The following is a 27,504-nucleotide window of genomic DNA, read 5'->3' as shown; positions in this document are numbered from 1 at the left end:
ATGCAATTTAAAAAACCAACATAACCCACAAACACATGGCTAATGCTGTCATCATCATCTGGTGCATACAACTTGAAAACACATTTTCATTCAAGTCAAGTTTACTTTTGAAGTTTAAATATTTCTCTTCACTGGAAAATTTTAAGAGCCAATGGAGATATATGTCTCTTTCTAAATTTTCACTATTGTAAAGTGAGAAAGGAAAGTAGAGGAGGATTACATTTACCCATTTCCATTCTCAAACTCTTCTTTACAACATTGCTAGATGGAAAGATTGTTAAAGACTTTTTTGAGGGGAGTGAAGTACTGGGTAGCTTTTCCTGTTGCTTTTCAAAAGTAAATTTTTGTTGTTGTTTTTGAGATGGGATCTCAATATGTTGCCCAGCTTGGTCTTGAACTTGTGGGCTCAAGTGATCCTCCTGTCTCAGCTTCCCAGTACCTGGGGTTACAGGCGCACACCACCATGCCTGCTAAGAGATAATTTCTGAAACTAAAACTGGGTCTTCAATTAGGCTAAGTAAAGGAGCCCCAGCTTTTAAGGATGCTACCTTCTTCTGCTCTGCTACTTTATTTACCAATTGTCTTCATATATTTGTATTTCTGAGAAATCTTTACATATTAACACACATCAGAAACCAGATAATTTTCTTCTATCTTTATAACTAAGACAGAAAGTAGTACAGATTTCAAGAGCTACTTGTTAATGATCCTCAGTCATGTGTTACTATGTAATCTATAAATAAGCCATTGTCTGATCTTCACTAAAGCAGTTGCCCACCTTTCACTCTTTTGCTTTAATTCTTATTGTTTCCATAGGACTTACCACTATCTGAAAATATCTTACTTGCTTATATGTTTATTAATGCTTTCTTCCTATTAAGAGTGTAAGTTTCCAGGAGATGAAAATTTTGTTCAATCTTGTTTAATTTGGTATAAAGGGGCATTCTTTTGTTGAATAAATGAAAGATTATACCCATGCAAATTCATTTATAATTACTGACATATTTATATTTGTCTAATTATAATAAAAGTTACTATAAGCTATGGGACTTTAACAAATTACCTCTATTTCTCAGTTTTGCTGTCTCCAAATTAGGGCTAATAATGAGTGACTGAGAGAAATTAGTAAATTAATTCATGTTAAGCAGTTCAAAACTGCCTGACACATGGTTTATTGCTCCATAAAGTTTAGTTCATAATTACTATTGAAGTATGATTTTATTTATTCACTTTTCATTAAGGAAAATTTCAAACATTTATAAAAGTATCCAGAAGAGTATAATAAATCCCCATGTATCACACCCAATTTCCATAATTATTAACATACAGCCAATCTGTTACATTTATATCCTCTATGCCTACTTTTTTTTTTTTTTGGTACTAAGGATTGAACTTGGGTCCTTGCGCTTGCGCAGCAGGCAATGAAACCACTGAGCTAAATCCTCGGCCACTCTATGCCTTTTTTAAAAAGAAAAATCTGGAGATTATAACCTAAAATTATTTAAAATATCCTGGGTGTTGCAAACTAAGGCTAAGAATCATCACTGTGATCATATATAAAACAAATGTTTTCATTTAAAAAATAATCTTATTTGGTTCTTAATAGGATCCAGGCAACCACTGGTTTCCAGTGCTCTGTTACAGCAAGACACTTATGCTAGTGTAAAAAGAAAAAGTGAGCAGCCCTATCCTCCATGCCCCTAATTCCATACCCCAGGGCTGGTCCAAACAGAAACTGAAAAATCCAGGGTTACATAGAAAGATCAGATGGGTTAGCTGAAAGCTAAAAGAGACTGTTGATTAGGATCAGTAAGTTCTAATTGTTTCTAGAATATAATAGGACAAGTTTCAAAGAGATGTCCTAGTATCTCTTCTCTAGTAACTTAAAATAAAGGTCATAGCTAACCACCCTCTGGAATCTCGCAATATTAGACACGTATGAGCCAGCGAGAAGTCCGCCTGTGGGGATAGCATTCCAGTGGGTCTCTCTTAAGCCCAATTCAGTTCAATCTATACTTAAAGACTCCCTGGTGTCTTAAGAAATTCATAACAGCTTTCATTCTCTAGAGTAGCATGGGCCAGGAGAACTGTCTTGAGATGATGGAAACTTCTGTCTGTGCTGTCTAATGTCCTATACTAGCCAGGACCTACCTGTAGTGTTGAGCTGTTAAAATACGGTTAGTGTAAAAGAGGAAAAACATTTTTAAATTAATTTTCATTCAAAAAAGAACATACAGCTAGAGGATATCAATACAGCATTACAGGGTGCCCTGTGACCAGACGTTTAAAACGTCAATAACTAATTTAAACACATTGGTTTATTAATTTATTGAAAGAAATATATTCTTAGCAATAACAATTAACTAGAAATTGTCTATTTTTGCTTTTTTCTAAATAGTGGGGAACTAAACAGTCACTGAAAGGTGCCGTATGAAAGTAAACAGTACCAATATAAAACAAGCTATTTCTTCATCTCATATCATTATTATATAAATTTTAATTATATATTAAGAACTGGGCCGGGGATTTAGCTCAGTGGTTCCGCCACCTGGCCAGCAAGTGCAAGGACCTGAGTTCGAACTCCGGTACCAAAAAAAAAAAAAAAAAAAGAACTTACAAGATCAGATTCTTCAGGTCAGAAGAATAGTTGATTGTCACCAATTCCATGGCTTTCTGTAAATTCTCTCTCTGAATTCCTGCCAAAGAGTTGCAAGCCAAAGCCAACACAACTTTTCCTAATGATATCAGATCTGCTTGCTGACATAAAAGAATAAATATAAATTTTAATTTATAGGTACACACTTAAGACACTAATAATACTACCTAAATTAGAAAAAAAATCATCATTATAAATAAACTACAGAGCTTAGTGCAGGGTTCTCAAAACTGGCACTCTAGAATAACCTGGAGTTGCTAAAAAGATTTCTGAGTCTCTTCTCCAGGGATTCTCATTTAGTGAACAGACCCAACATTTTTAAGCCACCCAGATAATGCTACTGAGGGTAGTTCTGGGGGTACATTTTAAGAAACATAAAGCTATTTAACACCAACTATGGGACTGTTGCTTTTAAATTTAAATAGAGCTAATTTCTTCCCAGTTACAGTAAATTTAAGTTTATTGTACAACTGCTTTATTATGATCACTGCAATTAACATACTTTTTTCATTTTGCAAGAATCATAGAACATAGTGTGAAGATTTAAAGGAAAGTTATCCCATTATAAACATAATCATTACTAGTGGAGCATGTTTGTTCTCTAGATCATCAAAAATGATGCAAACCTCAATGAGATCTCATCTATCTTTGTTTCCCAATAAGACTATTTTTGCTTGTATTATAACAGATCTTTGAGTTCTGGAACTCTTTCCCACTTTTTTTTTCTTTTTAATGATTTATCCTTCTGAGGCTTGCCTTCTAAAAGGATTTTCAAGAGACAGTCAACTGAAGTGAGGTAAGTTCTTTATCACCTGCTTGGTGGACAACCACCACACACTACATGCCTAAGAAAAAGCCTGTTAACAGAAAATCATTTGAAATAATTTCTACCAGAGATTTCTGTAAATTATCTTCAAACTCTGAAATTTCATCAGAATTACTGAATACATGCCCATTCACTGAGTAATGGTTTAGTATAAGGAATTTTCAAATCAAGCCGTGTATTAAAATCACCTGACAAAAAACAAAAGTCACCTAGAGGACAACCCTTCACCCCTGTTTGGGTATTATTATCATCCTGTGATAAGGGCTAGGTATGCTTTTCTAAGGATCCACAAGAAATTCTTATATGCGGCCAGGGTTGAGAACCACAAGGTTAGTGGACTATCTTTTAAGCCACTCTGATATTTTAGCATTAGATGACTTATCCTTAACAACATTCTATCTAAACAGTAAGGGATCAGAAGAAATTAAACTCCATAACTAAAACGACATTTAAAATTTAAAATTTTAAATTTTAAAATGTACCTAAAACTAGGATTTGTGGATCTCACATACTGACTACGAGATCCTATAATCAACAGAAGAACCCATTAGATACACAAACTACTTCGAATCTATCAGAAAAGACACAAGACCTAGTGTCAGAATGAGGGCCCAGTGGGCAGAAGGGAAGGTGTGCATAAGAGGCACTGTCACCATTGCCTTAGCTGCTCTTGGAGGGCACTGCTTTGCATTCCAAAGAGTCTCTTCAATCATACTTAAGATCAAGTGAAACTTTCCAGGTTACATAAATGAAATTACAGAAATCTTGGCCAAGAGAAATCAAGAGGACATATCCATGCTAACTATAAATTTCTATGGGTGTTCTAAGCCAATATATTGAGCAAAGCAAACTGAAGGTGGTTGGACTATTTATCAAATATTTTAGTAGCAGGTACCAACACATAGCTTCCCACCCCTTAAAACAAGAGATATTTTCACTTTGGCTCCACCTTGAATTGATGCTGGACTAAGCCTCCATCCTAGGACATTCCACTATTTCCTTGTATGAGACAGGAAAACAAAGGTCCAAGGTAGCTGAAGAAGTAAGTGGATTAAAAAAATGACAACTATTCTGAGTACATACATCACCACACTAAAGCTAACTGGAGGTAGAAACATCCATTTTTAGAAATAAAGTATATATAAAATATAATACAGATCAGAACTCAACATCATAAAAACTCAGTAACTCTCCTTTCCTTGTTTCACAGCTAAATAATTTTCTATTTGATATTCTGCTTCTTACCTCCATCTTGGTTTTCCCCCCATTTGCTGAATTCAGGAGATTTCCCCCTAACTCATTTTCAGTTTCTTCCTAATTCTTGATTTCTTTGTGATTCTATCTATGGCTCTACTTAATGTCCATTTTACTGAAAGTCCATCTCTATTCACCTGTCTGCAACAGACGATGAAAAATAGACCACAAGAAACAATGCACTCCTTTCTCGCGTACCCTCTTTGTAAAACTGCACTCCCCCTTTCAGGACTATCTTTAATTCTCTCCTATACGTTACTATAAATAAGTTACATGAAAAATCTTCCGCACATATACAGCAAAAAGAAAATTATCTAATACATTCTTTACTGCTGAAAAATAAAGAGGACTACTGGCTGAAACTTGACTGAGTTTATGAAGGTAGTTCCTGGCTTACAAAATCAGTTGCTATAATGCTTAAACATGGTTGTTTGAAACTCAAGGATCATTTTTTTCTTTTAAAGAGCCTTGTTTTTCAAAGTAACTAAACAACCTGTAAAATAACTGAAATAAAGTACTGTACATTTGTAAACAAAAATTAGAAAATAATACTGCTGTGACAGGAAAAGTAAAATAAGTCTGTGTGTGTGTGTGCACATGCATGTTCACATGTGTATTTGGAGGGGGATGTGGTAGAGATTAAATCCATGCCATGCGCATGCTTGGCAAGCACTCTACCCCTAAACTACATCCCAAGCCCAGATCACTAATTTCAAAAATGAAAAATCTGTTCAAAAAAAGAATGTAGAAATAACAAGGCATATTTTGCTTTGTTTTTAAATGTGGACGGGGGTTTTCTAGATTCTTAGAACAGAAGTTGATGGTACTAGTTCTAAATAATTTCTAATATCCCTCCAAAAATTTAATATTTTCTTGGATTAAGGAAGATAACTTTTGAAAAGCCAATAATCAGTCACTTTTGGAAGCATAAAAATAATGAAAAATTAATCACAGCAAACTAATTAGGCAATAAGTGTAAGAAGAAGAAAGTTGCCAAGAAACAACACCTTGTTAAGATGGAAGGAGCAAATCTTCTCAGGTGGAAGAAAGCTGCTGTTGGAGAAAAGAATCAGTCAAGATTCTTTCCTGTACTGCCCACTAGATGCTGCTGTCAACCAGGACAGCCTGGCTGCTGTCAGGGTTAGGTTAGGTTGGCTGGGCAGAGAGAACGGAAGATAGGAAGCCTCCATACACCTGAGTGCAATGAGTGAAGGAAGTCTTGGAACTGCACTCACTGCCTGTCGTTCAGTAGAAAGAAATGTATACAAGAATTGGAATAAACACTTTCTTAGACTCTATTTCTTATTGTCCCTTCCTTTTTGTTCCGATATTTTTATCTTATACTGAAGTGAACTTAAATCTTCTTTCAAAATTTTAAACAGAAATTGAAAAGAACAATGGAAAGGTAAAGTGTTCTCTATATGATTAAAAGATTTTGCCTTGTACCAAATCTCTGTGGGTCAGACATCAAGACAAAACAAAACAAAAACCCCAAAACTACTTATGCACAAAGAGCTGAAACTGCCTTAAACTGACAGCTGCATGTCCCAATGTGAAGCATTTCAACACACATTGGAGATAAAATATTTACTGTAAATAGCCATGTTACTTACACAGAATAATCAAGGATAAAGTAACTGTTCTTAATAATTCTTTACAGAGAACAGTTCTTTCTTTCTTCAGTGCTGGGGATCAAACCCAGGGTGGTGAACATGCTAGGCAAGCAGTTACCACTGAGCTACACCCCAGCCCCAGGGTCTCATTTTCCTATACCTTATCCTACAAATAAGGAAATAAGAAATAACAAAATAGCTAAGAACATCATGGGGCCTAATTAACATTACTGGAATAAAGTTAAGGCAATAACAAAAGTCTGATAATATGCAAGAAGTGAGTGACAGGTTTGGACTAAACAAAAGAAAACAATTACTTAAAAAATGACAAATCTAACAATCCTTTCAAAGCATTTCTAAAATTTTGATTGGTGGGACAAGTGTTCTAAAAGCAAAAAAAGAAAAGGTGTGACTAGTGAAAAAATAGTGTCATTTAATATAATTTACCAGCTGACTAATGAACATATTTCCATCCATTCTGAGGACAAATTTCCTAATCATATAAATGTATTTCCACTTGGAACAGCTAGAATCTCTGACACTGCCATGAATTCTGTACATTCCAACCTATAAGGTTTCTTATACTATCACCTCATGTCATTTAAGAAATGCATGTTCAAAGTCCGCAAAGAGGCCACCCAAGAATAAATTAAAATCTAGACTTAACACCTGAAATACTTTAAACAAAAATTTATCTTTTTAATTATAAGTAAAGCATCCATGTTAATTCTTACTCACCTGGTACTGTGCCATTAATGCCAGTGGATTATTATTTTGACTGTTATCAAATGTTAAAACATCAAAAACTCCAACACAATTTACTCGCAACCTTCAAGGACCACAGATTTTAAAGAAAATAATTAGAATAATTTTTCTTATACATTAATAGATATTTAACATTTCCTCTAATATCAGAATGATCTCAGAATATTAGGTACTCTAACTTTCATTCCCATCTGCACCCCCATATGATCTATACCAAATATTTTTAGACATATGGAACTTAACCTCAGGGATATCAAAGGTTCTAAAAATCAGTTACTGATCACCTTTATTTTTTGACTAATAGGTTAGTTTCCTTTTTATCTCTCCAAGCTGTTTATTAGTTATTCATGAAAGAAACTTAAGTTTCCTAACACTAGCTAAGATGTACTAGGCACTTCTGCACATTTTACATGTATTAACATATTCAAATCTCTCAATGAATTTGCAACACAGGTACCTTAAAATAGGGAAAATGGAGTTAATAGTACCTGTCTAATAGCAGTGCGGAAACACAGAAAAATTAAGTAACTTGTTCAAGGTCATATAGGTAGTAACTAACAAAGCTAGGATACGGACCCAGGGAACCTGGTACTGGATCTTCAGCCACCCTTCTCCCCCAGTACTGGGGATCAAGCCCAGGAGCACTCTACCACCGAGCTACATCCTCTGCCTATTTATTTTTGATATAGGGTCTCACTGAGTCACCAAGATGTCTAGGCTGGCCTCAAACTTGTGATCCTCCAGTCTCAGTCTCCTGAGTTGCTGGTATTAAGGACACGTACCCAACCAGATCTTCAGTTCTTTATGCTATGCTGCCCAAGACAATTTTCAAAATTTTGGCAATTCAAACTTGGATAAAGTCAAGGTCTATGCTGCTTAACTCTGTATTGGTGGTTTTCAAAGCACAGACTTAAACCAGCAGTGAGAGTATCTCTCAGGAACATCTAGGACCTGCAGACTCCCAACCCACTGCAATGTTCTGGGATAGAGTCTGCAAACCAACACTCTGCAGTTCAGCCTCAAGGGATTTTGGTTCACGCAGAATTGTGATTCTACATTAAAAAGTTGTATTGATATTTCTTCTCTACTCCCCTAACCTATATGCTTTCTGATCCTTACCAAGATTTTTGGTTAATAAATAAGCAGGCACTTCATCAAGAATTCAACATTTTCGAAAAAACTTACAAATGAATTAAAATACCACAGCAATTCTTCTGGATGAAATGTGCAAAAAGGTAAAATTAAAACAAATCATTATAGTGTTTTCTTTGGCAGCACATATACTAAAACAAATCATTATACTTTATTTGCTGCCACTGGTTACGCAGTTAATAAAAACTCAAAATGCTAGTACCTTGTTTTGCCAGTTATCAGAATCTTTGTTGGGTCCATAACTCGACATGCCAAACCTGCTGTATGAATGGTACGCAATGCAGAACTCAGTTGGACAATGTATGCCCAAATGAGAGATTCTGGCAATAATCCAGCATGCTGCCTGGGCAATGGTCCATCGTGTTGACCTATAAAGCAAGTAAATCAAGAAATGACATCTTCATTTAAATACACAACTAAAAGACTGAAATATTCAACCCTAATTTAACAAAGAAAATTCATGTATATTCACAGCACAATACGTCAAAATATCTATGTACTAATAAATTTAGATGATTCAAAAAGTGATTCTAGTGATACATACCAAAACAATGTCAAAGATGACTGTAAAGAGGTTAGGGGCTTAGGACATAGCTCAGTGGTAGAGCAGGGGCTCAGTATGCACAAAGCTCTGGGTTCAATCCCCAGCCCCCCCCCAAAAAAAACAGTTTAAATAAAATTATTTACCTAATGTAGTAATAAAGAAAAGAAATATAAAAGTATAGCAAATACATAGTGCTTATTTTGTGCCAGATTTGATTCTGTTCAATTCACTTCAACTCATTTTAAACTTTTTATCAATTGCTACATGATATCATTTTCTAAATTAATATATTTCTTATAATGGAATTTTTCAGTTTGTGCTAAAATAAATTGTATGATAGAAGAAAACAGTAGACTTTCCACACATTTGGTATGTTAAGTTATAATCATTCAGACAATACTTTAAAATATTTGAAAAGGATTAATTCCTATGAAAATGTGTTAATATATCAAATAATCAGTCAACACCAAAAATAAAATAATTGTTTTTTTTAATGGAAAAAAATGCTATGAAGATATGCTTCTGAACAGGGAACATTTGGCAATGTCTACAGATATTATGGTGTCCCCACTAGAGTAGAAGGGCTTGCTTGCTGCTGGCATCCAGCAGGTAGAGGCCACTGTTAAAATACTCTGCACTACACAATACAGCCTCTACAGAAATAATTATGCAGCTACAATGTCAATTGTGCTTAGGTTAAAAACCCAGCTATAAATCAAAATCAACAGTCATTTCACAGGTGTTGTTACTAAAATAAACTCAAACAACAACCATATTCAACTATAGAAAAAGTTATACCACATCCCCTTCAACAAAATTATGCATGTACCTACAAAAGACATGGCAAAAGGAAAACAATGACCACACTACGTGACCAGACTTCAATGTGAAACAGCCCTGTAACCACAACTTTCTTCTTTCAACTGTCAGAATGCAAAAAGCAAAGTCACAAGTAAAGAGAAGTAATATATTTTTATCTGTGATTAGTCTTTACTTTAAGGAGTTGCAATCTGAAAGAGTCTATAATGGGAATTCAAATCTTGCCCCTCCCCTTTAATTTCTGCAAGGTATATATATTCAAGAAAATCTTTGAAAGATTTAAAACCATAGCAAAGATTGTAATGCTTCTTTCTTGGCAATAAACCAGAAAATGAGACTGTCCTCCAAAACACAAATTAACAGATCTCTCAAAATGGATTTTTTTCTCTGAAATAATTTACCCTTTAGCTAAACAATTGCTGGAATAAAATTAAAACATTTTGGTTCTCTGAATAACTTTAATTATAAGATGATTATTTAAGTAAATATTAGAAAGTAGGGTGATAAAATATCCCATGTTTAAAGTTCCTTGAAAATTTACTTTGAAGACTGATTCCCTAAATATCATGGAATCCTATCTTTAGACAAAATGATTTGTTTATAGAATATAAATAATATTATAGTCATATAGGTTTAAAAGTGAATTAAATTGTATTTAGAGACTATAAAAGTGGGATATATTTATAATAAATTAAAGATATAATTATGAAAGGATAAAAATGCAACAATGCTAAGGGAGACAAAAACAAAACAAGAACGCAAAAAAAGTACCAGTCATGATTATGCTTTGACTGTAAAGCCATAAATACTATTCTTTTTAATGTATGCATTTTATAAATCATTTTTATTCAGAAAGCATCATACTTTAAAAGAAAAACTATTTTCAGAGGAAGAAGGTTTAACACATTTTCCATTTATTTCAAACATCAGAAACATGAGTGTTTGCAACCCATTTAAACCTCAGTAAATACAAATATTATTTCCTAACTTTCTGCAGATTAACTCCATTTCTTTGAAACATTTCTTTTTAAAATGCAATAGAATCCTTAAACTGAATCATCATGGGGACAAATTTACATGCACTTAAATTACAAACTATTTTTCCATAGAGTAATAGTATTTATCAAAATTTTTTTTCTTACCCCACTTTCTTTTGGTGAAATAGGCATCAGCATTAGGGTCATTAAAGTGTCTGCTCATCACAGTTTCTCCTCCAGCATGGAAATCATATGCAAACACAAGTGCTTTAAATAAAACACAACCAATCATTATTGAAGCCTGCCTTCAAATAAGGAAGTTTAGCAGCAGTGAGACAACTATAGTACAAGTTACTCACAAGGCTCTGCAAATGCTTTAGTGGTAAATACTTCACGCAGGGTTACAATATTTGAGTGCTGAATTTTTTTCCACATATCAACCAACACCATGCACTTTGTGTTAACAAGACGAAAACCTGAAAAAGAACATTTTTCTACTATAATAAACTTTAAATGACATCTCCTGTGGTAGTCTATCAAAAATGTACAGAAAATCCTGTTATAAATTGCTTATAAGGTAGTAATTTCCAAATGAAAAACATTATTGTCTTTTAAATTTATGTTAAATGAGTCAATATATTGAGAAAATTTTGAATAATCTTAGCTTCAATGATACAATTATAATAAAAGGAACATTTATCTTCCTTACCATGTATCCTCCGAAGGCAATATGGCAGATCATCTTTGCTATTTACAGCTTTGTAGCAAGATGTAATGTATCCAAAATTACTTGATTTCTGAATACGGTTTGGGAGTGGCAGTGGTTCTAAAGGGAATAGACTATGGTAGCTGTCAACTTCTGTGGGGACTGCTAGAATAATTCATAGGAAGACAACTTTCAATTACAGATAATATCAAAATATAAAGAGATCAAGTCTACTATAAACCACTCAGGTATCAAAACACATTTATATTATTAGAATAGTGTTGACACAACAAGTCTATATAACAAACTACTGCTTCAATATCAATAAAAATAGGCATAAAACAACCAAAGAACAACTAAAATCCATGAACTAAAAAATACTTCCTATCTTTTACATCACAATACACATTTTTTCTCAGAAAAAATTATTAGAAACAATGATATTCAATATTTTTTATTCTGGTGTTGAATAAATAAAGACAGTTTTAAAAAATATTTTATTTTATATAAAATATATATAGACATGAATTCTTATTTTATAAAGCACAAATTCCAAACAAATCACATTGAATTGGGTAGTGTTTTCATGTGTCTATACCTATGCAAGTACCTATAAATATAACAACTGATACTGAAACTCTTTTTTTTTTTTTTTGGTACCGGCAATTGAACTCAGGACCTTGTGCTTGCGAGGCAGGCGGCAGAACCACTGAGCTTAATCCCCGGCCCAGATATTGAAACTCTTAAGAAACAAATCTTTGGCTCAGTAAGTACAATTCCAGGAAATTTCCTCTCCAAAATAACTGAGAGAGTAGCAAGTAGCTAAAGCATACTCACTGCTATTTAATAATAATGAAAACACTGGCAGTTGAAATGCTAAGAACAGATAACTGTTTACACCGTATTTTTAAACCCTAGCAGAAACAAAAACACTACTATGTTTTTGAGCCTTCCATGTTCCTAAAAGAACAAAAAATCATGTTTAAGTATATATATATATAAAATGTATAAGAATTTGTTCATGACACACTGTTAGGCTCTAGAAGTTACATGTCTTGAATCTAAATTTGATATTTCATTTGAGGATTGACAGGTTTTATACTAGAGCTGGGCTAGAGATGGATGTAGTTCAGTGGCAGAGCACTACCTTGTGTGTCCAAGGCCCTGAGTTTGATCCGCAGCACCACAAAAAAGTTGTACACAAAAATATATGCCATTGTTGGTTTCTCTATAGAGAATATAGGCAATTTGTATTCCTTTCTTTACTGCTCCCTACAGTGTAAAGCAAACATGTATCAGTTTTACAATTTAAAAAGAAGTTTTTAATGCTTCAAATACAGCCAGTTTTGTCTTCCAATTGGACAGCTTCATTTTGTTTAACTATTTGAATTAGGTAAGAATGCTCATCACATTTTAAGTGAAATAAAGATAAATCAATATGCAGTGTATATTATAGGCATATAAAACCAACCAGAAAGGAATATAACAAAATTTTAACAATGGTAATTTTTGAAAAGGAAGATTTGTATTCTCTGTGCAGGCAATACCCTATTAAAAAAACTAATTCCATGAAGTTATCTCCTGTATACTATCAGACCACAGGGCGCTGAAATTGGAGATCAACAGCAAAAGAAACCACAAAAATTTCATAAACACATGGAAAATGAACAACACACTTCTGAATAACCAATGGGTCAAAGAGGAAATTAAAGAAGGAATCAGACAGTTTCTTCAATTAAATGACAATACAACATCGGAATCTATGGGCCACTATGAAAGCAGTCTTACCAGGGAAACTCATAGCAGTAAATACTCATATTAGGAAAATAGAGCAAGCCCAATTAAACAACCTGATGCTGAACCTCAAGTTTCTAGAAAAAGAAGAGCAGGACAATCCAAAAGCCCATAAAAAGGAGGAAATTATAAAGATCAGGCAGAAATCAATGGCATGGAGACTAAGAGAATGATACAAAAAAATCAATGAAGCCAAGAGTAGTTCTTTGAAAGAATAAACAAAATTGACAAACCCTTAGCGAACCTTATCAGAATAAGGAAAGAAAAGGCCCAAATCCATGCAATTAGGAATGAAAAGGATGGAATTGCAATGAACCCAGCAGAAATCCAGAGGATCATCAATGCCTACTTCAAGAACCTATACGCCAATAAGATGGAAAATACAGAAGAAATGGACAGATTCCTAGATATGTATGAATTACCAAAGTTGAACAAAGAAGACCTAAAACTTCTAAACAACCCAATATCAATGAAATTTAAAATGTAATTAAAAACTTATCAACTAAGAAAAGCCCAGGTTCTGATGGCTTCACCGCTGAATTCTACAAGACATTTAGAGAGGAACTATTACCACTACTGCTTAAACTCTTCAATGAAATTGAAAGGGAAGCAATACTCCCAAATTCATTCCCGGAAGCAAGCATCACCTTGATCCCCAAAGCAGAGAAAGACCCAACCGAAAAAGGGAACTATAGGCCAATCTCACTAATGAACATAGATGTATAAATCCTTAATAAGATACTGGCATATAGAATGCAAAAGATCATCAAGAAGATCATACACCCTGGCCAAGTGGGATTCATCCCAGGGATGCGGGGATGGTTCAACATACGCAAATCAATCAACGTAATACACTCTATCAATAGAGCCAAGGACAAAAAGCATATGATCATCTCAATAGATGCAGAAAAAGCATTTGACAAAATCCAACACGCATTTATAATAAAAACCCTACAAAAAATTGGAATAGATGGTCTCTACCTCAATCTGATAAAAGCCATCTATGAAAAACCAACAGCCAATATCATACTAAATGGTCAAAAACTGAAATCCTTCACACTAAAATCAGGAACAAGACAAGGATGTCCACTATCACCACTCTTGTTCAATATAGTTCTGGAAACATTAGCCATGGCAATTTGACAAGAGAAAGAAATAAAAGGAATAAAGATAGGAAGTGAAGAAGTCAAACTGTCATTATTTGCAGATGACACAATACTCTATATAGAAGACCCCAAGAACTCCACCAAAAGTCTTCTGGACTTAATAACAATTCAGTAAAGTAGCTGGATACAAGGTCAACACACAAAAAATCAATAGCTTTCCTCTACACAAATGACAGACTCACTGAGAGAGAAATAGGGCAAACAGTTCCTTTCACAATAGCATCCAAAAAACTAGGAATCAACCTTACAAAAGAAATCAAAGACCTCTTCTCTGAGAACTATAGCACTCTGAAAAGAGAGACTGAAGATGATATCAGAAAAAGGAAAGACATTCCTTGCTCCTGCGTAGGAAAGATCAACATAGTGAAAATGGCCATATTTCCAAAACTGCTATATAGATTCAGTACAATCCCAATTGAAATCCCAGCAGAATACTTCACAGACCTTGAGAAAACAATCCAAAAATTCATTTGGAACAAGATAAGACCCAGAATAGCAAAAGCAATTCTAGGCAACAGAGACATGGCAGGGAGTATCACAACCCCCAACCTGAAACTATACTACAAAGCTACTGTGATAAAAACAGCATGGTACTGGCAAAGAAACAGACCTGAGGACCAGTGGAACAGATTAGAAGATGCAGAGACAACTCCAGACACATTCAGCCATCTCATCTTCAACAAAGGAGCCAAACACCCTCACTAGAGGAAAGACAGCCTCTTTAATAAATGGTGCTGGAGAAGTTGGGTTTCAACTTGCCAAAGACTACAGCTAGACGTATATCTCTCACCATCCACTAAACTAAAATTGAAATGGATTAAAGATCTAATTATTAAAACAGAAACACTGAACCAGCTGGAACAGAGGTTAGGCAGAACTCCTGAAGACATTGGTGTAGGGAAAGATTTTATGAACAAAACCTCAGTTGCCCGTGAACTAGCACAAACAATCAACAAGTGGGATCTCTTCTTACTAAAATGCTTCCACACAGCAAGAGAAACCACCAGCAGTGTGAAGAGACAACCCACAATGTGGGAAAAAATTTTCACCAGCGGTCCCTCAGACAAAGGTCTACTATCTCGAATCTATAAAGAACTTTAAAAAATCAGACCTCCCAAATTTAAAGACCCAATCCAAAAATTGGCATCTGAAATATACAGATATTTCTCACACAAAGAAGTAGAAATGGCAAATAAACATATGAAAAAATGTTCAACATCACTGTCATTTGAGAGATGCAAATGAAAACAATGCTGAGATTCCTCCTCACCCTAGAAAGAATGGCTGCTATCAAGAAATCAACCAATAACAAATGCTGGTGGGGCTGTGGGGAAAGAGGAACCCTGCTCCACTGCTGGTGGGAATGTAGACTGGTGCAACCACTGTGGAAATCAGTATGGAGATACCTCAAAGAACTAGGACTGGAAGTCCTATTTGACCCAGCTATTCCTCTGCTGGGTATCTTCCCCAAAGAATTAAAAGAATCATACCACAGTGATATATGTGCACCCATGTTCATAGCAGCACAGTTTGTAATATAGCTAAAACTTGGAAATACCCCAAATGTCCATCAACTGGAGACTGGATAAAGAAAATGTGTTTTGTTTTTTGTTGTTGTTGTTATAAAATGGAGTATTACTCGGCCATAAATAACAAGAAATCAGAGACATTTATTCCTAAATGGATGCATACTGAGGCGATACTCTTAAGTGAAATAAATAGGACACACATGTGTAAATACTGAATAGTTTCTCCAGTGTGAGAAACTGAAAGTAAATAAGGACTAAAAGGTGTAATAGATAATGTGAAATAGGAAGAAAAAGGGCAAAAGGGAAGGGGAAGTGGGAGGGGTAGGGGAAAGGAAAGATGGGAATGGAATTAATATGAGAAAATGAAAAAAAGGAAACAAAGTCTATGTAAGTAGGGAGGGATGGAGGGGTTGAAGGGAGGGCAGGGGAAGGGGGAAAAATAAGAACCAAGAGAGTATGTAAAGGTGCAAATTTCCAATGATGAATGTCATTATATTGCATACCTAAAATGTACCAATAAAAGGATATACAGTTTAAAAAAAATGTACGTATACAGCTCAGTATTTTACAATGTGTCCATCCCTACAGCTATATCTCAGATCAAGATATAAAAGATTTTCAGCAAATTGTAAAGCTCCCTCACGCATCCACTTGCCCTGAGTCAACCACTGTTCTGCTTTCATAAATATTCCTTAGTTTGCCTGCTACTGAATTTTATAGAAACAGAGTCATATTCCTGTATCTGGCTTCCTCCACTTGCTGTGAATGAATCTGTGAAAAATCTGTGGGATTAATCCATGATATTGCATTTGTCAATAGTGTTTTTTTAATTGCTATGGAACTTCACATGGTATGAATATATTACAATTTATTTCTCTGTTCACCTGTTGATAGACATTTGGATTCTTTTCAGACTGTTATGAATAAAACTGCATAAACACCACTGTTATCAGATCATCATCACCTAGTATACTAGGAACATGAACATAACTGCTGGAAAGTGATATGATCAACAAATAAATAATATGATGGGAAGAAGTAATAAAATAGTTGCCGTTGCCAAAAAAAAAAAAAAAGAAAACTAATTCCAGGGCCAGGGATTTAGCCCAGTGGCACAGCACCTGCTTGGCAAGGGCGAGGTCCTGAGTTAGATCCTAGGTACCAAGAAAAAAACTAATTCCAGAATATAGGTTCATAATGATCTCTCCACCTTTGTAAAATACTCTGTGCTTATTTTCTCTTAGTTCTCAAAACAATCCTATGAGACAGGATTCCACATTTCATAAATAAGAAAAATAAGAATTACATAGGTAAGAGAGGGAGTTGAGATGCAAACCCAGGACTCTTAATTCTGCAGTCTTGTACTCTTCTTAATCCCTAGATAGCATTTTGGCCATAGTTTGTAACAACAGACTGATTCAATGTCACTTTCAAACTTTGGTCAAGTAGCATATTCTACTAAAATAAAGGCAGTATAAAAGAAATACATGCACATAGAACAATTAACTTTTACTTTTGTCCATTTAAAATTTTTCATTTGATTGATCCATGTAATTTCCACAAAGAAATCAAATGATGGATTAATTTTGTTTCCTGGCTATTTCATATGAAACACTATTTTAACTCAAGGAGTAATTAATGTGAAATTTAAAAGATCTACTGAGCACCTACTACATACTGGTGAACTCCTATTAATGAAAAAGGAGTACTTACTCTCAATAAGCATATAGTAAATGAAAGCACACAGATTTATATAAAGCATAATACAAGACAAGTAGCTATTAAAAAATACAATTCACCCTGGCACTGATTCTTAAACTTTAGCATCCCTCAATATCTCTTAGAGCCTTGTTAAAAGTTTGCTCGTTTCCATTCTGAAGTATTCCGTTAGTAGGCCTCAAGTGAAGTCAAAGAATTTATAATTCTAACAGGTTCCTAAATTATAATGAAAATGAGGATGCTAGTAAGGGATTATATTTTGGAATGCACTATACTATGGAAATAGAGAAGGAAGCTAAAGATATTAGGAAAAATCTCATGAAAGAAATGACATTTTTAACTACTGTAAAAGATGATGATAAGACTATTCTCAATGAGCTAAAACAAGTAGAAAGGGTGAGGAATGGTGAGGGGGTAAACAGGACAACAACAAGCAAGGCCTGCACGTGAACACTATGCTTAGGAATGGCAGGCTCTTATGTACTGGGAAGATAAAGTACACTACAGACAGGGCAGAGTACAGACAAAAGTGAAACAGGTGTGTTGGGATTAGATAACAGGAAAACAAATGCCATACTAGGATATAAAATTTATTATACAACAGTGGTACTCATCTCACTAGTATGACAGAGATTATATCTATGAAGGACATATATCAACTAAAAACCCTACACTCTTTCATGTGACCATTTTCCAGCAAGTCATATAGAATTCTGCAGATGGTAACAAAAAAATTTGTGCTTCAGTGGATAATTGCACTATTTAAAGGATACTTCTCAGGTGTCCGATTGTGTGGAACATACTTTGCAATTCTGTAAACCATAGATAACTGACAGTAGTACAAAGTAATTTTTGTCTAGACATGAATACTCTGTCCTGACCAATGGAGGTTCCACAGACTTCCCTTGACATCTTATAAGGACTGCACTGAATCTATAGGTCAATTTGAGTAGAGTAGACATTTTAACAATATATATTGACTTTCTGAACACAGGCATCTTTGCACACTATGTCCTCCTCAATTTCTTTCATCAATGTTAAAGTTTTTATTATAGAGGGGCCGGGGATTTAGTTCAGTGGTTTTGCTGCCTGCTGTGCAAGCGGCAAGGACCCGAGTTTGATCCCCAGTACCAAAAAATAAAAAAAATTTTTATTATAGAAATATTTTACTTCTTTGGTTAAATTTATTCCTAGGATTTTATGTTGGGGTGGGTAGCTATTAGAAGTGGGATTGCTTTCCTGATTTCTAGTTCAAATAATTCAGTACTGGTGTTATTTTAAAAGTTACTTAATTTTTGTATGTTCAATTTGTTTACTAGTTCTAATAGTATTTTGAAGTCTCTGGGGATTCATTACATAAGGGTAAGCAATCTGCAAATAGTAACAATTGACTTCCTTTTTAAAAATTTGAATGTCCTTTATATCTTTCTCTACCTGATTGCTCTGGCTAGGATTTGCAGTACAATGCTGAAAAAAGTGTCACTGTCATTCTGTTTACTTTTTCACCATTACTCAATCTTGTCTTATTTCAGAGCTTAAGAGAAAAAGCTTTCAACTTTTCCCCATTCGGTATTATGCCAGCTGTTTAGCTTTTTTTATACAGCCTTTATTATGCTGAGGTATTTTCTCTTTATATCTAATTTGCTCAATTTTTATAAGGAAGAGATGTTGAATTTTAAAGAATTTTACTGTTTTCTAGTCAATTTAACAAATGCACATAATTATTCATGAATGAATGGGTACCTAAATCACTATCAGTCATTAAAACAATTACTGTAAGGAAGATACTCTAGAGATAAAAGCCAAGAAGAAAACCAGCGTAGAAGATTACATCTATTCTATGTAGCCTCTTGCAACTCACATTTTTACTTATTATATTACTAAGATTCTTCTGTATTGTTGCCAGGCCATATATTTTCCTCATCTATACTGTTATAAAACATTCCACTATCTATTAATTCATGCACTGTCCTTCAAATGGGCATTAGGATTGTTTCAGGTTCCTGCTGCTGTCAGTAGTGTTTTATGAATATCTTCTCCATCTTCTAGCTGAAATGCTCAAGGGTTTTGCCTCATCTTAGGATCAGAACTGCTGCGTAAAAGGGTACATAGTCATCTTAAGGAGTTTTCCAAAGTAGTCAGGTTCACCACTTTATATTACCACCAACAATACATCTGAGAACCTGTGGATCTATACCCTAATGCCTTAAATGGTCAGATTTTAAAATAATATCTTCCTTGTATTTCTCTTTGGAGAAAACAATCTTTGTGTGCTGTATAGGAAAGCTTTCCCTATTAAAATGTTAAATCTATTCATGTATATTTTGGAGTAAGTTTTAAAGTTTCATTTTATATATGGAAATTCTTAAACAATTAGAGTTAACACTTTAATGTGGCTTAAGATAATGATCTTATTTTATCTTCTCTATATAGAAAACCAGTTTCCAATGCATTTTTCCCCCAATGATGTGCCACCTTTATCACAGAATGTGCCTGGGCTCTTCTTCCCAGTCTACTTCACATTAATCAACTGCTCTAACCCAGTGTCACTACCGTATTGTTTTAGTTACTACAGACTGCAATCAAGCCTTCTCTCTCAGTACAAGCATGGAGTCTTCATTTAATACAAAAAGCAATCTAAAAAGTGCTTTGAGTAGTCTTGGCCCTTTACACTCTGAAAATTTTTATCATATTCCATGAAAAGCTATGCTATGACTTAACTGAAATTACAGTGAATTAGGAAAATAGCTACTTTAATCTTATGTTCCTAAACCCAACTACAGTTTATCTTATTGAATACCTTTTAATAAACTTCCTTTGTTCATATCTTAAACATCTTTCATTGTATCTATCCCTAGGTATGGCTATTATAAAACCATTCATTCTCCTTTTAATTAAATTTTGAAGTTATTAGGGGTAGTGGTCTATAGGAATGCAACTGACACATTCTTACATGTAGCTTTTTTCTAAGCTCTATTATTTCAAATAATGTCTAATCTATCATGGTAGGATTTATAAATACCAGGTTTATTTTCTCCTTTCCAATCTTTATGCTTTCAATTTCTTTTTCTTTTTTAACTTTTGCCCTGACTAGGCAAATACAATGTTACATAATGAAGAAAACCTTCAGTCAAATACTTCAAGGGTTATGACAGATATATTTCCCATTCATTTAAACTAGGCAGATCAGTCTTAAGACATACAGTAACAGCCAGGCATACTCCTTTTAATTCTTTAGCAATCAAGTTGAAACACATTGAACTATTCTGAATCCTGATTACAACCAGATGTTTCAAGACTACTTCTGAGGCAAATGTATTTCTATTGCATTATTTGTAACATTTTGCTGAATTAAACTTATACAGAGTAAGTTACAGAAAGAGATTTTAATACTCTCTGAGAAACATTATGGTAAAATCAGAAAAACCTAGGTCTAAGTCCTCATTCCGCCTGCCATTCGCTAGGCATTGGTCCTACCAGCAAGTTACTTGAACTGTCAGCTCAGTTTTCCTATATGTGAAACTGAGATGATCATATGTCACAGGTTGTTTGTGTGAGTAATAAAGAAATGTATGCATTTAACCCTTCAATGCCTAATGTTCTATTTTAGAAACACCCATAACAGAACACAATGAAATGTTTTCTCTTCAAATTCTTGTTTCTTGAATTTTTCTAGGTAACACATATGAATTTCATGCAAAAATTCAAAAAGCTTCAATCTTCAGCATAAATGAGTTAATGAGCACACTGAAACACAGCAGTCTCAGACATAATAATTACCTCTGCTTAAGAATACATATCTTTATTAAGTTTCAGGAGAAAATCATATTCAAGTTCACAGTGAATAATCGTGAATTTTACCTTTTTTAAAATTAACCAGAATATTGTAGAATTAATGGAAATGAATAGGCAATCAGTAATATCTTGGACTGCTTTATAATAATACATAAAAACATGAAGTACTACATAAGAACTGTAATCATACCAAAAAGGACGAAAAAGTACATTTTACCTGGCATATCTGATTGATCAATTTGAGCCATTGTTATTAAATGTCTGTTGATCAGCTCCTAAGAAAAGGAAACAAGTACACTGAAATCTAAATACTGCTTCTGAAATCCAGATTGCCTAATATATGATTAGCTGGTCAATAATACACTCCCAATTATCATACTCACAGAACTTACTTCTTTGAAACAAAAATATTTGAGACTCAGTGCTAAATGAAACTGTACATATCAAATAGTATCTAGTTGCTTACCAAAAATAAACAAAATTAAATGATTTACAAACAAAGCCAGGTGTGGGAGCACACACTTATAAACTCAGCACTCTGGAGGCTGAGGCAGGAGGACTGCCACAAGTTTGAGGCCAGCCTGGGCTACATAATGAAGCTTTGTCTCAAAAACAAAAACTAAATTATTATATAAAACCTACTTTTAAAAAAATTCTGCTCTCTTAAAATAAAGCTCATTTTTGTGCCACACCATGTACTCTCAATCTATACCTCTTATCAAAAAGCTTTCTGAAGGTTAGAAATTATTTATATATGCTTCAAAGAGCCCTTTGGAAAAAAAGATTTTGGAGTATAGAAAGGTATTCCATTTAAACAGTTCTTCTATTTTCTATATTCTAATAGATAACTATTTAATAGTTTCTTAATGTACATTTTCTTAAATATAAATAAAGTATAATCTTTAAATTCTATCTGCTTTAGTACAGGATATGTGTCTAAACAGTATGATGCGCTTACCTGTCGGAGTTCGTCAGCCATGAAGAAGGAAGGTGCATTTGCTTTTGGTTGCATATAAGCAACATGAGGTGCAGTTGGAGGATAAATATGATAGTTTGGAAATACCTAAAAAGGTAGGAAGTGGAGAAATACAATCATCAATTTTTCTCAGTCAATAGGAAAAGCCTAATATGTTTTGGTACATTTTAAATCTTTATTAAAACATTAAACATTTAATTATTAAAAATTAACCATGTCAGAAAATGCTGTTATTAGAATACTTTCTAAAATAAATGCATTTTTAAAATAATTCTATATTTCACTCATCAATTTTTAAAAATCTTAAAACAAAATATTTCCTAAGATGTAGTAAATTTTAAGCTCCAAGAAGGCAAAAGTAACTCTATGGAAGAAATGTTATATACAGAGTTCACAAGTACTTTTTTGAAAGCAACTGAAAGAAAGGAAGAGGGCAGAAATTACAGGTCTTTGGGTACAGTAAGACAATGAACTAACATTGCCCTGGCTGCCCAAAGAATTACTATAGGCTTTTTGTGGTCCATCTAATCTAAATGCTATCTATACACCTGTCCAACATTTCAAACAGCACCAGGGAAGAGGACCAACTTATGGTAGGTGAGCAGTTTAGGTGAACAGAGGGATGCACTCATAACTTCACCTTCTAAACAAACCACAATAAAGTTACTAAATCTCTTTCCAGCTTCTTGTCTTTCTTCTTTCCAACTGGACTCATTCCATTACCCTATTTTCTTCTTTTTTTCCTTTCACTTTTGCAATTGAACTTTTCTCTCTCTTAAAAAGAAATTCAGTTGTTTTCTGTTGCCCTCACATGATTATTCTGCTCAGGATCTCACCTGAAAAGTGATTTTGCAATACCTGTAAGATTGCCTTTAACTTGTATCCTCAGGGAAAATAACACATCCTTTTCTTACTTTCTTTCCTTGCATCAGAAAGCACAGTTTGGCTTAACTATCTCAGGCTTGCCATGAGCATAAAGAGTGAAGAGGAAAACCATTATAAAGTATGCCATACTTAATTTCTATAAAATAGCAGAAAAAGTTTTATGAAACCTGTTAAAGATTAAGTTTCTTCATTCTACAAATATAAAATGAAATATAATAAAAATAAATATAAAAGAAGCCAAGAGAAGGGTAATATATGCATAGAATCTTTAAAGAACCAATTCTGTCTTATTTAGTTGACCTTCAATTTCATTCTGTGATAACTTTTGAAAGATTTCTGATCCCTTTCCCCAAAAACCCCACAAAACTATTAGTTCTTTTAAACTATTTTACAACAGTTATAACTACTTCTATATATGTTTTCCCATTTATTTCTCAAGAAGTGGTTGGGTATTGCTATCCTCATTTTAAAACTGTGGAGACAGTCTTATGTACAAAGATTCAACAGTGTCAAAATCATACTAGAAACTAGGTTCTTAAAAGAAAAAAGTAATCTGTCCTCTTTCCACTCAAACTCTTTCATTTGGAAATAAAAACCCCCTTCTGAAATTCAAATATATTTTTGTCAGATTTCTGGGGGGGAAGGGAGTTAATACTAGGAATGGAACCCAGGGCCTCACACGAGCTAGGCAAGCAAGTTCCCACTGAGCTACAATGCTGGCCTCCAAATGTATTCTTCATATTAATCCATCATCTATAATTGTCAAACATCTATGGTATAAATCAGCTTCTATTATTTTAGTAGAAGTTGGAGTTCTTACTCATGAGTTCATCTAATTTCTCTAGAGTATAAAATGTTTTAAATGTGGGCAAAATAATAAAACTAAAAGGGTATGATTTCTACAACATGACATTGCTTCCTTTTCCTCCTTCTCATCTCACTACTCTCTCTCTTCTCCTAATCTGGTTCCTGTTCTTTTTCCTTCTCTCTTGATTCACTAATTTATCCTGAGAAGAATCTTTTCTTCTGGGTATGTTCTTCCTCTCTTGGTTTTTGTATCCATGTTTTTTCCTAGGTCTTCCTCTTCCTATTTGTTTCATGATTCTTCTATCTATCACTGTCCTTTGATAGCTCTTTCCTTGTCCACAATCATGGCTCCCTTTGGGCTGAACTGTCTCCTTCTTTAGCACTGCCCCATCTTGCAAGCCCTTATCACATATGTGTCATTCTTCTATCCAGACATCTCGCAGTTAACTTATTTCTTCATCGGAGGCAAAAGTTTATAATCAGTTTACTTTTTTTTTTTTAAGAGTAGGAAAACTTTATTGAGAGAAAGCTTCTGTCTAAGAGACATAAGGGGGTAATCAGGTTACTTTTAACAATTACTGACGAAATACATCTACTTTCTCCCATTTTTTAATAGAGGTAAGCCTGTATCATAACAAACAAGTCAGCTCTAGCTAGCTTAACTACTAGCTAACCCACAGGCAAAACATGCCACAAAATACTACATGAGAATATGAGTATAATCTAATTTCTAATTAAAACCAAATTTGTCTCAAGTACTTTATTAGTAAGGCAGAACCAGATTAACTTAAAGAGATGAGAAGATGAGATTAAGATAGAAATTAAGTATTTTTTTCACATCACAATATAAAGATCCAAGAGGGAGGTAAGCCTCCTCATTAATAGGAAGGAACTTTCCTAAGAGCACTGTAATTCCCTCTTTAATTTAAGCATACCATTCCAGTCAAAGGTGCTGGAGTTGTGTCTGTATAGAAGTAAGTCGTCCCACCAACAGTTTCCTTCTGAATCACCTGACCAGAAGATGGAGTCTGAGAAACAGGATTATTAACAGGTGTAGAGGCACTAGAAGGCAGCACGTAACTTGCTGGGTTTGGAGTGTGGCTTCTTCTTCTGGGAGCAGGAGAAGTATGGGGAGTAATCTTGGGGGAATGAAGAGGGGAAGATCCCGCAGACAATGACATTCCTGAGGAAAATGTAAAGAAATTTCTTAGTGGAGTAATAATTGGTTTTAAAGGGGAAAAAAAACCTCTGGAAAATAAAATGCAAACATTCATTTGGAAGAAACACAACATTTAGCAAATTTTAAGTCCATAAATGACATAACTTTATCTTGTTTTGTTTATGGGGAAGTTGTGATTAAAGCAAATGCAAAGAAGGTTTTTTTTCAAATGTAGTCATTTCCAAAGAAATTAGCAAATTTACTGCAAGAATAATCTCCTCCATGGGGGGAAAGGAGATAAAAAATGATAAAGATATATATATATGTATGTGTATATATATATATATATATATTCAAGTTCCCCCAAATGAATATTATTATGTATCACAAACATACACTAATAAAATAGTGCCCTTGACATCAAAGTTTACATTAGAACTACAACAGTAAAAAAACACCAAAAATTCAATAAATTTAATAAGTGGAAAAATACTATAACTGTGACTCTATGAAATATATAAATCTTTCCTTTTTTTAATTAAGAAACATTTCAAAGTGTGACTATTAATACGAATGTCAGATTCCCTCAAATTGTTATGGTATTAAAAACTCAAATTATCTACTAAATATCTACTGAATTTCTTTCAGTCAAATACAATTAACAAAATTGTTTGAAAAAGCAAGAAAGATAAATTAAGACTAAGTTCAAACAGATGGCAGCTTAAACATCCTATTTTTTAAAATTCAAACTGTGTATTGTTTTGATGCCTTTTTGTCTTTAAATAACCATGTACTGTATTAATGTTTACTGAAAACTGCTGCAGATGCATACTTTAAAAAAGGACTACAGATACCACTAAGTTCCAGTGAATGAATGTTTACTCAACCACAATCAATAAGAACCCATTATGGGGCCAAGGATTTAGCTCAGTGGTTCCACTGCCTGCCTCGCAAGCGCAAGGTCCCGAGTTTGATCCCCGGTACCAAAGAAAAAGAAAAAGAAACCATTACAAATAGAACACCCTCTGTTATGCACCTATAGTGGAAAAACGGAAAGGACAATTACCCTTTGAGAGATCCCAAGCTAGCTGAGAAAACAAGACTACATCATGTATAAAAGACATAAAATGACTTACAAAAACACTCAAAAAGAGATTAATATACTGCAAACTACATGCATAAATGTGGATGAAATGCAAATTATCTGGAAGTGATCAGTTCTGAGCAAAGATTTTAAAAAGCTATATAGAGCTATAATTATAATTCCTGAAAAACCAAGCTTCCCAGGAACTGCTTTCTGGCTATTTGGAGAATGCCTACAGGCCTTCACCATTGAAATAATATGCCATCTCACAATCCAAGAAAAAAGTCATCAAAATGCCTCTCGTCACAGAATTATGGTTAACAAGGATTTGAGTTTCAATTTTAATAATTCACAAGACATCAACATTATTTTTTAGAAAACATGTGGGTGGATAAAAATAAGCTGGAAATAGAGATAACACTTATCTTTCCTCTGGATAGCCCTTTGTACTTTCTAAAAAGCCTCACCATAATTACTTCTTTTGATTTTCTGAGCAATTAAAGTAAATAGGAAGATAAGGTAGGTTAGGTTATAAGCATCATAGCACAGACTAGAACTTAGATATAGGAAGGTTATGTTATTTTTGACCAAGAATGTATCTATAAAGTCAACAGCAAAGCCCAAACTCAAACCCAAAACTCCCAATCTAGTACTCCCCACTACTATTAAAAAAAAAAAAAATCTGCATTGACATTTAAATAGGCCAAGAGTTTTCAGGTATGTCTTCTATGTAAAGTGAAACATTAAATACCTAAAGCCTTTTCAAAACAAAACTGTATTATGAAGAAGTCAAGTTACAGCTCTGTTTTTATCTATCTTTATAGTATACACTTAACTGCAGGTTAATCAACATTGTGAGGACTATTAGACTAGTACAAACACGCTCCACTTCTGTAATATAAAATGTATTTACACGGTTTCTCCTAAAGCTAGTCTCTAAGCCTTTGCAAAATAAAACTGGTGATTCATTGTCTTTACATTAAATAACAGCAAGCAGTACAGATACAATTCTTGAGCACTTTCCCTAGGTCAGGCACTGATCTAAGTGCTCCACATCCATCAGTCTACTTAATCCTCACATCCACGGTGAGGTAGGTATACCATATTCATTTCACAGAGGAGGAAACTAATTTAAAAATCAAAAGAATGAGTGTATGCAGAAATAGTGATTCACAAACAATAAAATAAAGATTTAAACTCAGGTCTATTTGATTTCAAGGTCTGTGTTCTCAGTCAATATTGTGTACAGTTGCTCAGTTCCTAAGTCTTACAAGAAGA

At 34.0% G+C, this 27,504-nt stretch overlaps 1 protein-coding gene across 8 annotated transcripts in view; it reads right to left on the bottom strand.

Moving 5' to 3' along the window:
• Positions 1–27,504, bottom strand: part of Pan3 (poly(A) specific ribonuclease subunit PAN3) — a 140,165-nt gene that overhangs the window by 11,335 nt on the left and 101,326 nt on the right. For 5 of the 8 annotated variants that reach the window (XM_021236323.2, XM_004854800.4, XM_013075847.3 and 2 more), the window contains 9 exons: positions 24,919–25,166; positions 22,274–22,378; positions 21,533–21,590; positions 11,316–11,477; positions 10,966–11,082; positions 10,772–10,873; positions 8,469–8,634; positions 7,088–7,178; positions 2,618–2,757 (listed from right to left, as the gene is read on the bottom strand). In XM_021236323.2, coding sequence (XP_021091982.1) covers positions 2,618–2,757; positions 7,088–7,178; positions 8,469–8,634; positions 10,772–10,873; positions 10,966–11,082; positions 11,316–11,477; positions 21,533–21,590; positions 22,274–22,378; positions 24,919–25,166 — 1,189 coding nt within the window. Of the gene's footprint in view, positions 1–2,617; positions 2,758–4,431; positions 4,517–7,087; positions 7,179–8,468; positions 8,635–10,771; positions 10,874–10,965; positions 11,083–11,315; positions 11,478–21,532; positions 21,591–22,273; positions 22,379–24,918; positions 25,167–27,504 lie in introns of those variants that run through there. The other 3 variants (XM_021236321.2, XM_087199386.1, XM_004854803.4) reach the window with 2 other exon arrangements.

Source organism: Heterocephalus glaber, unplaced genomic scaffold (assembly GCF_053883595.1).
Source record: "Heterocephalus glaber isolate CG9 unplaced genomic scaffold, H.glaber_assembly_v1.0 deba00001719, whole genome shotgun sequence".
Taxonomy (NCBI): Eukaryota; Metazoa; Chordata; class Mammalia; order Rodentia; family Bathyergidae; genus Heterocephalus; species Heterocephalus glaber.
The sequence above is the reverse complement of the archived record's forward strand: the minus strand, read 5'-3'. Positions and strand labels throughout refer to the sequence as shown.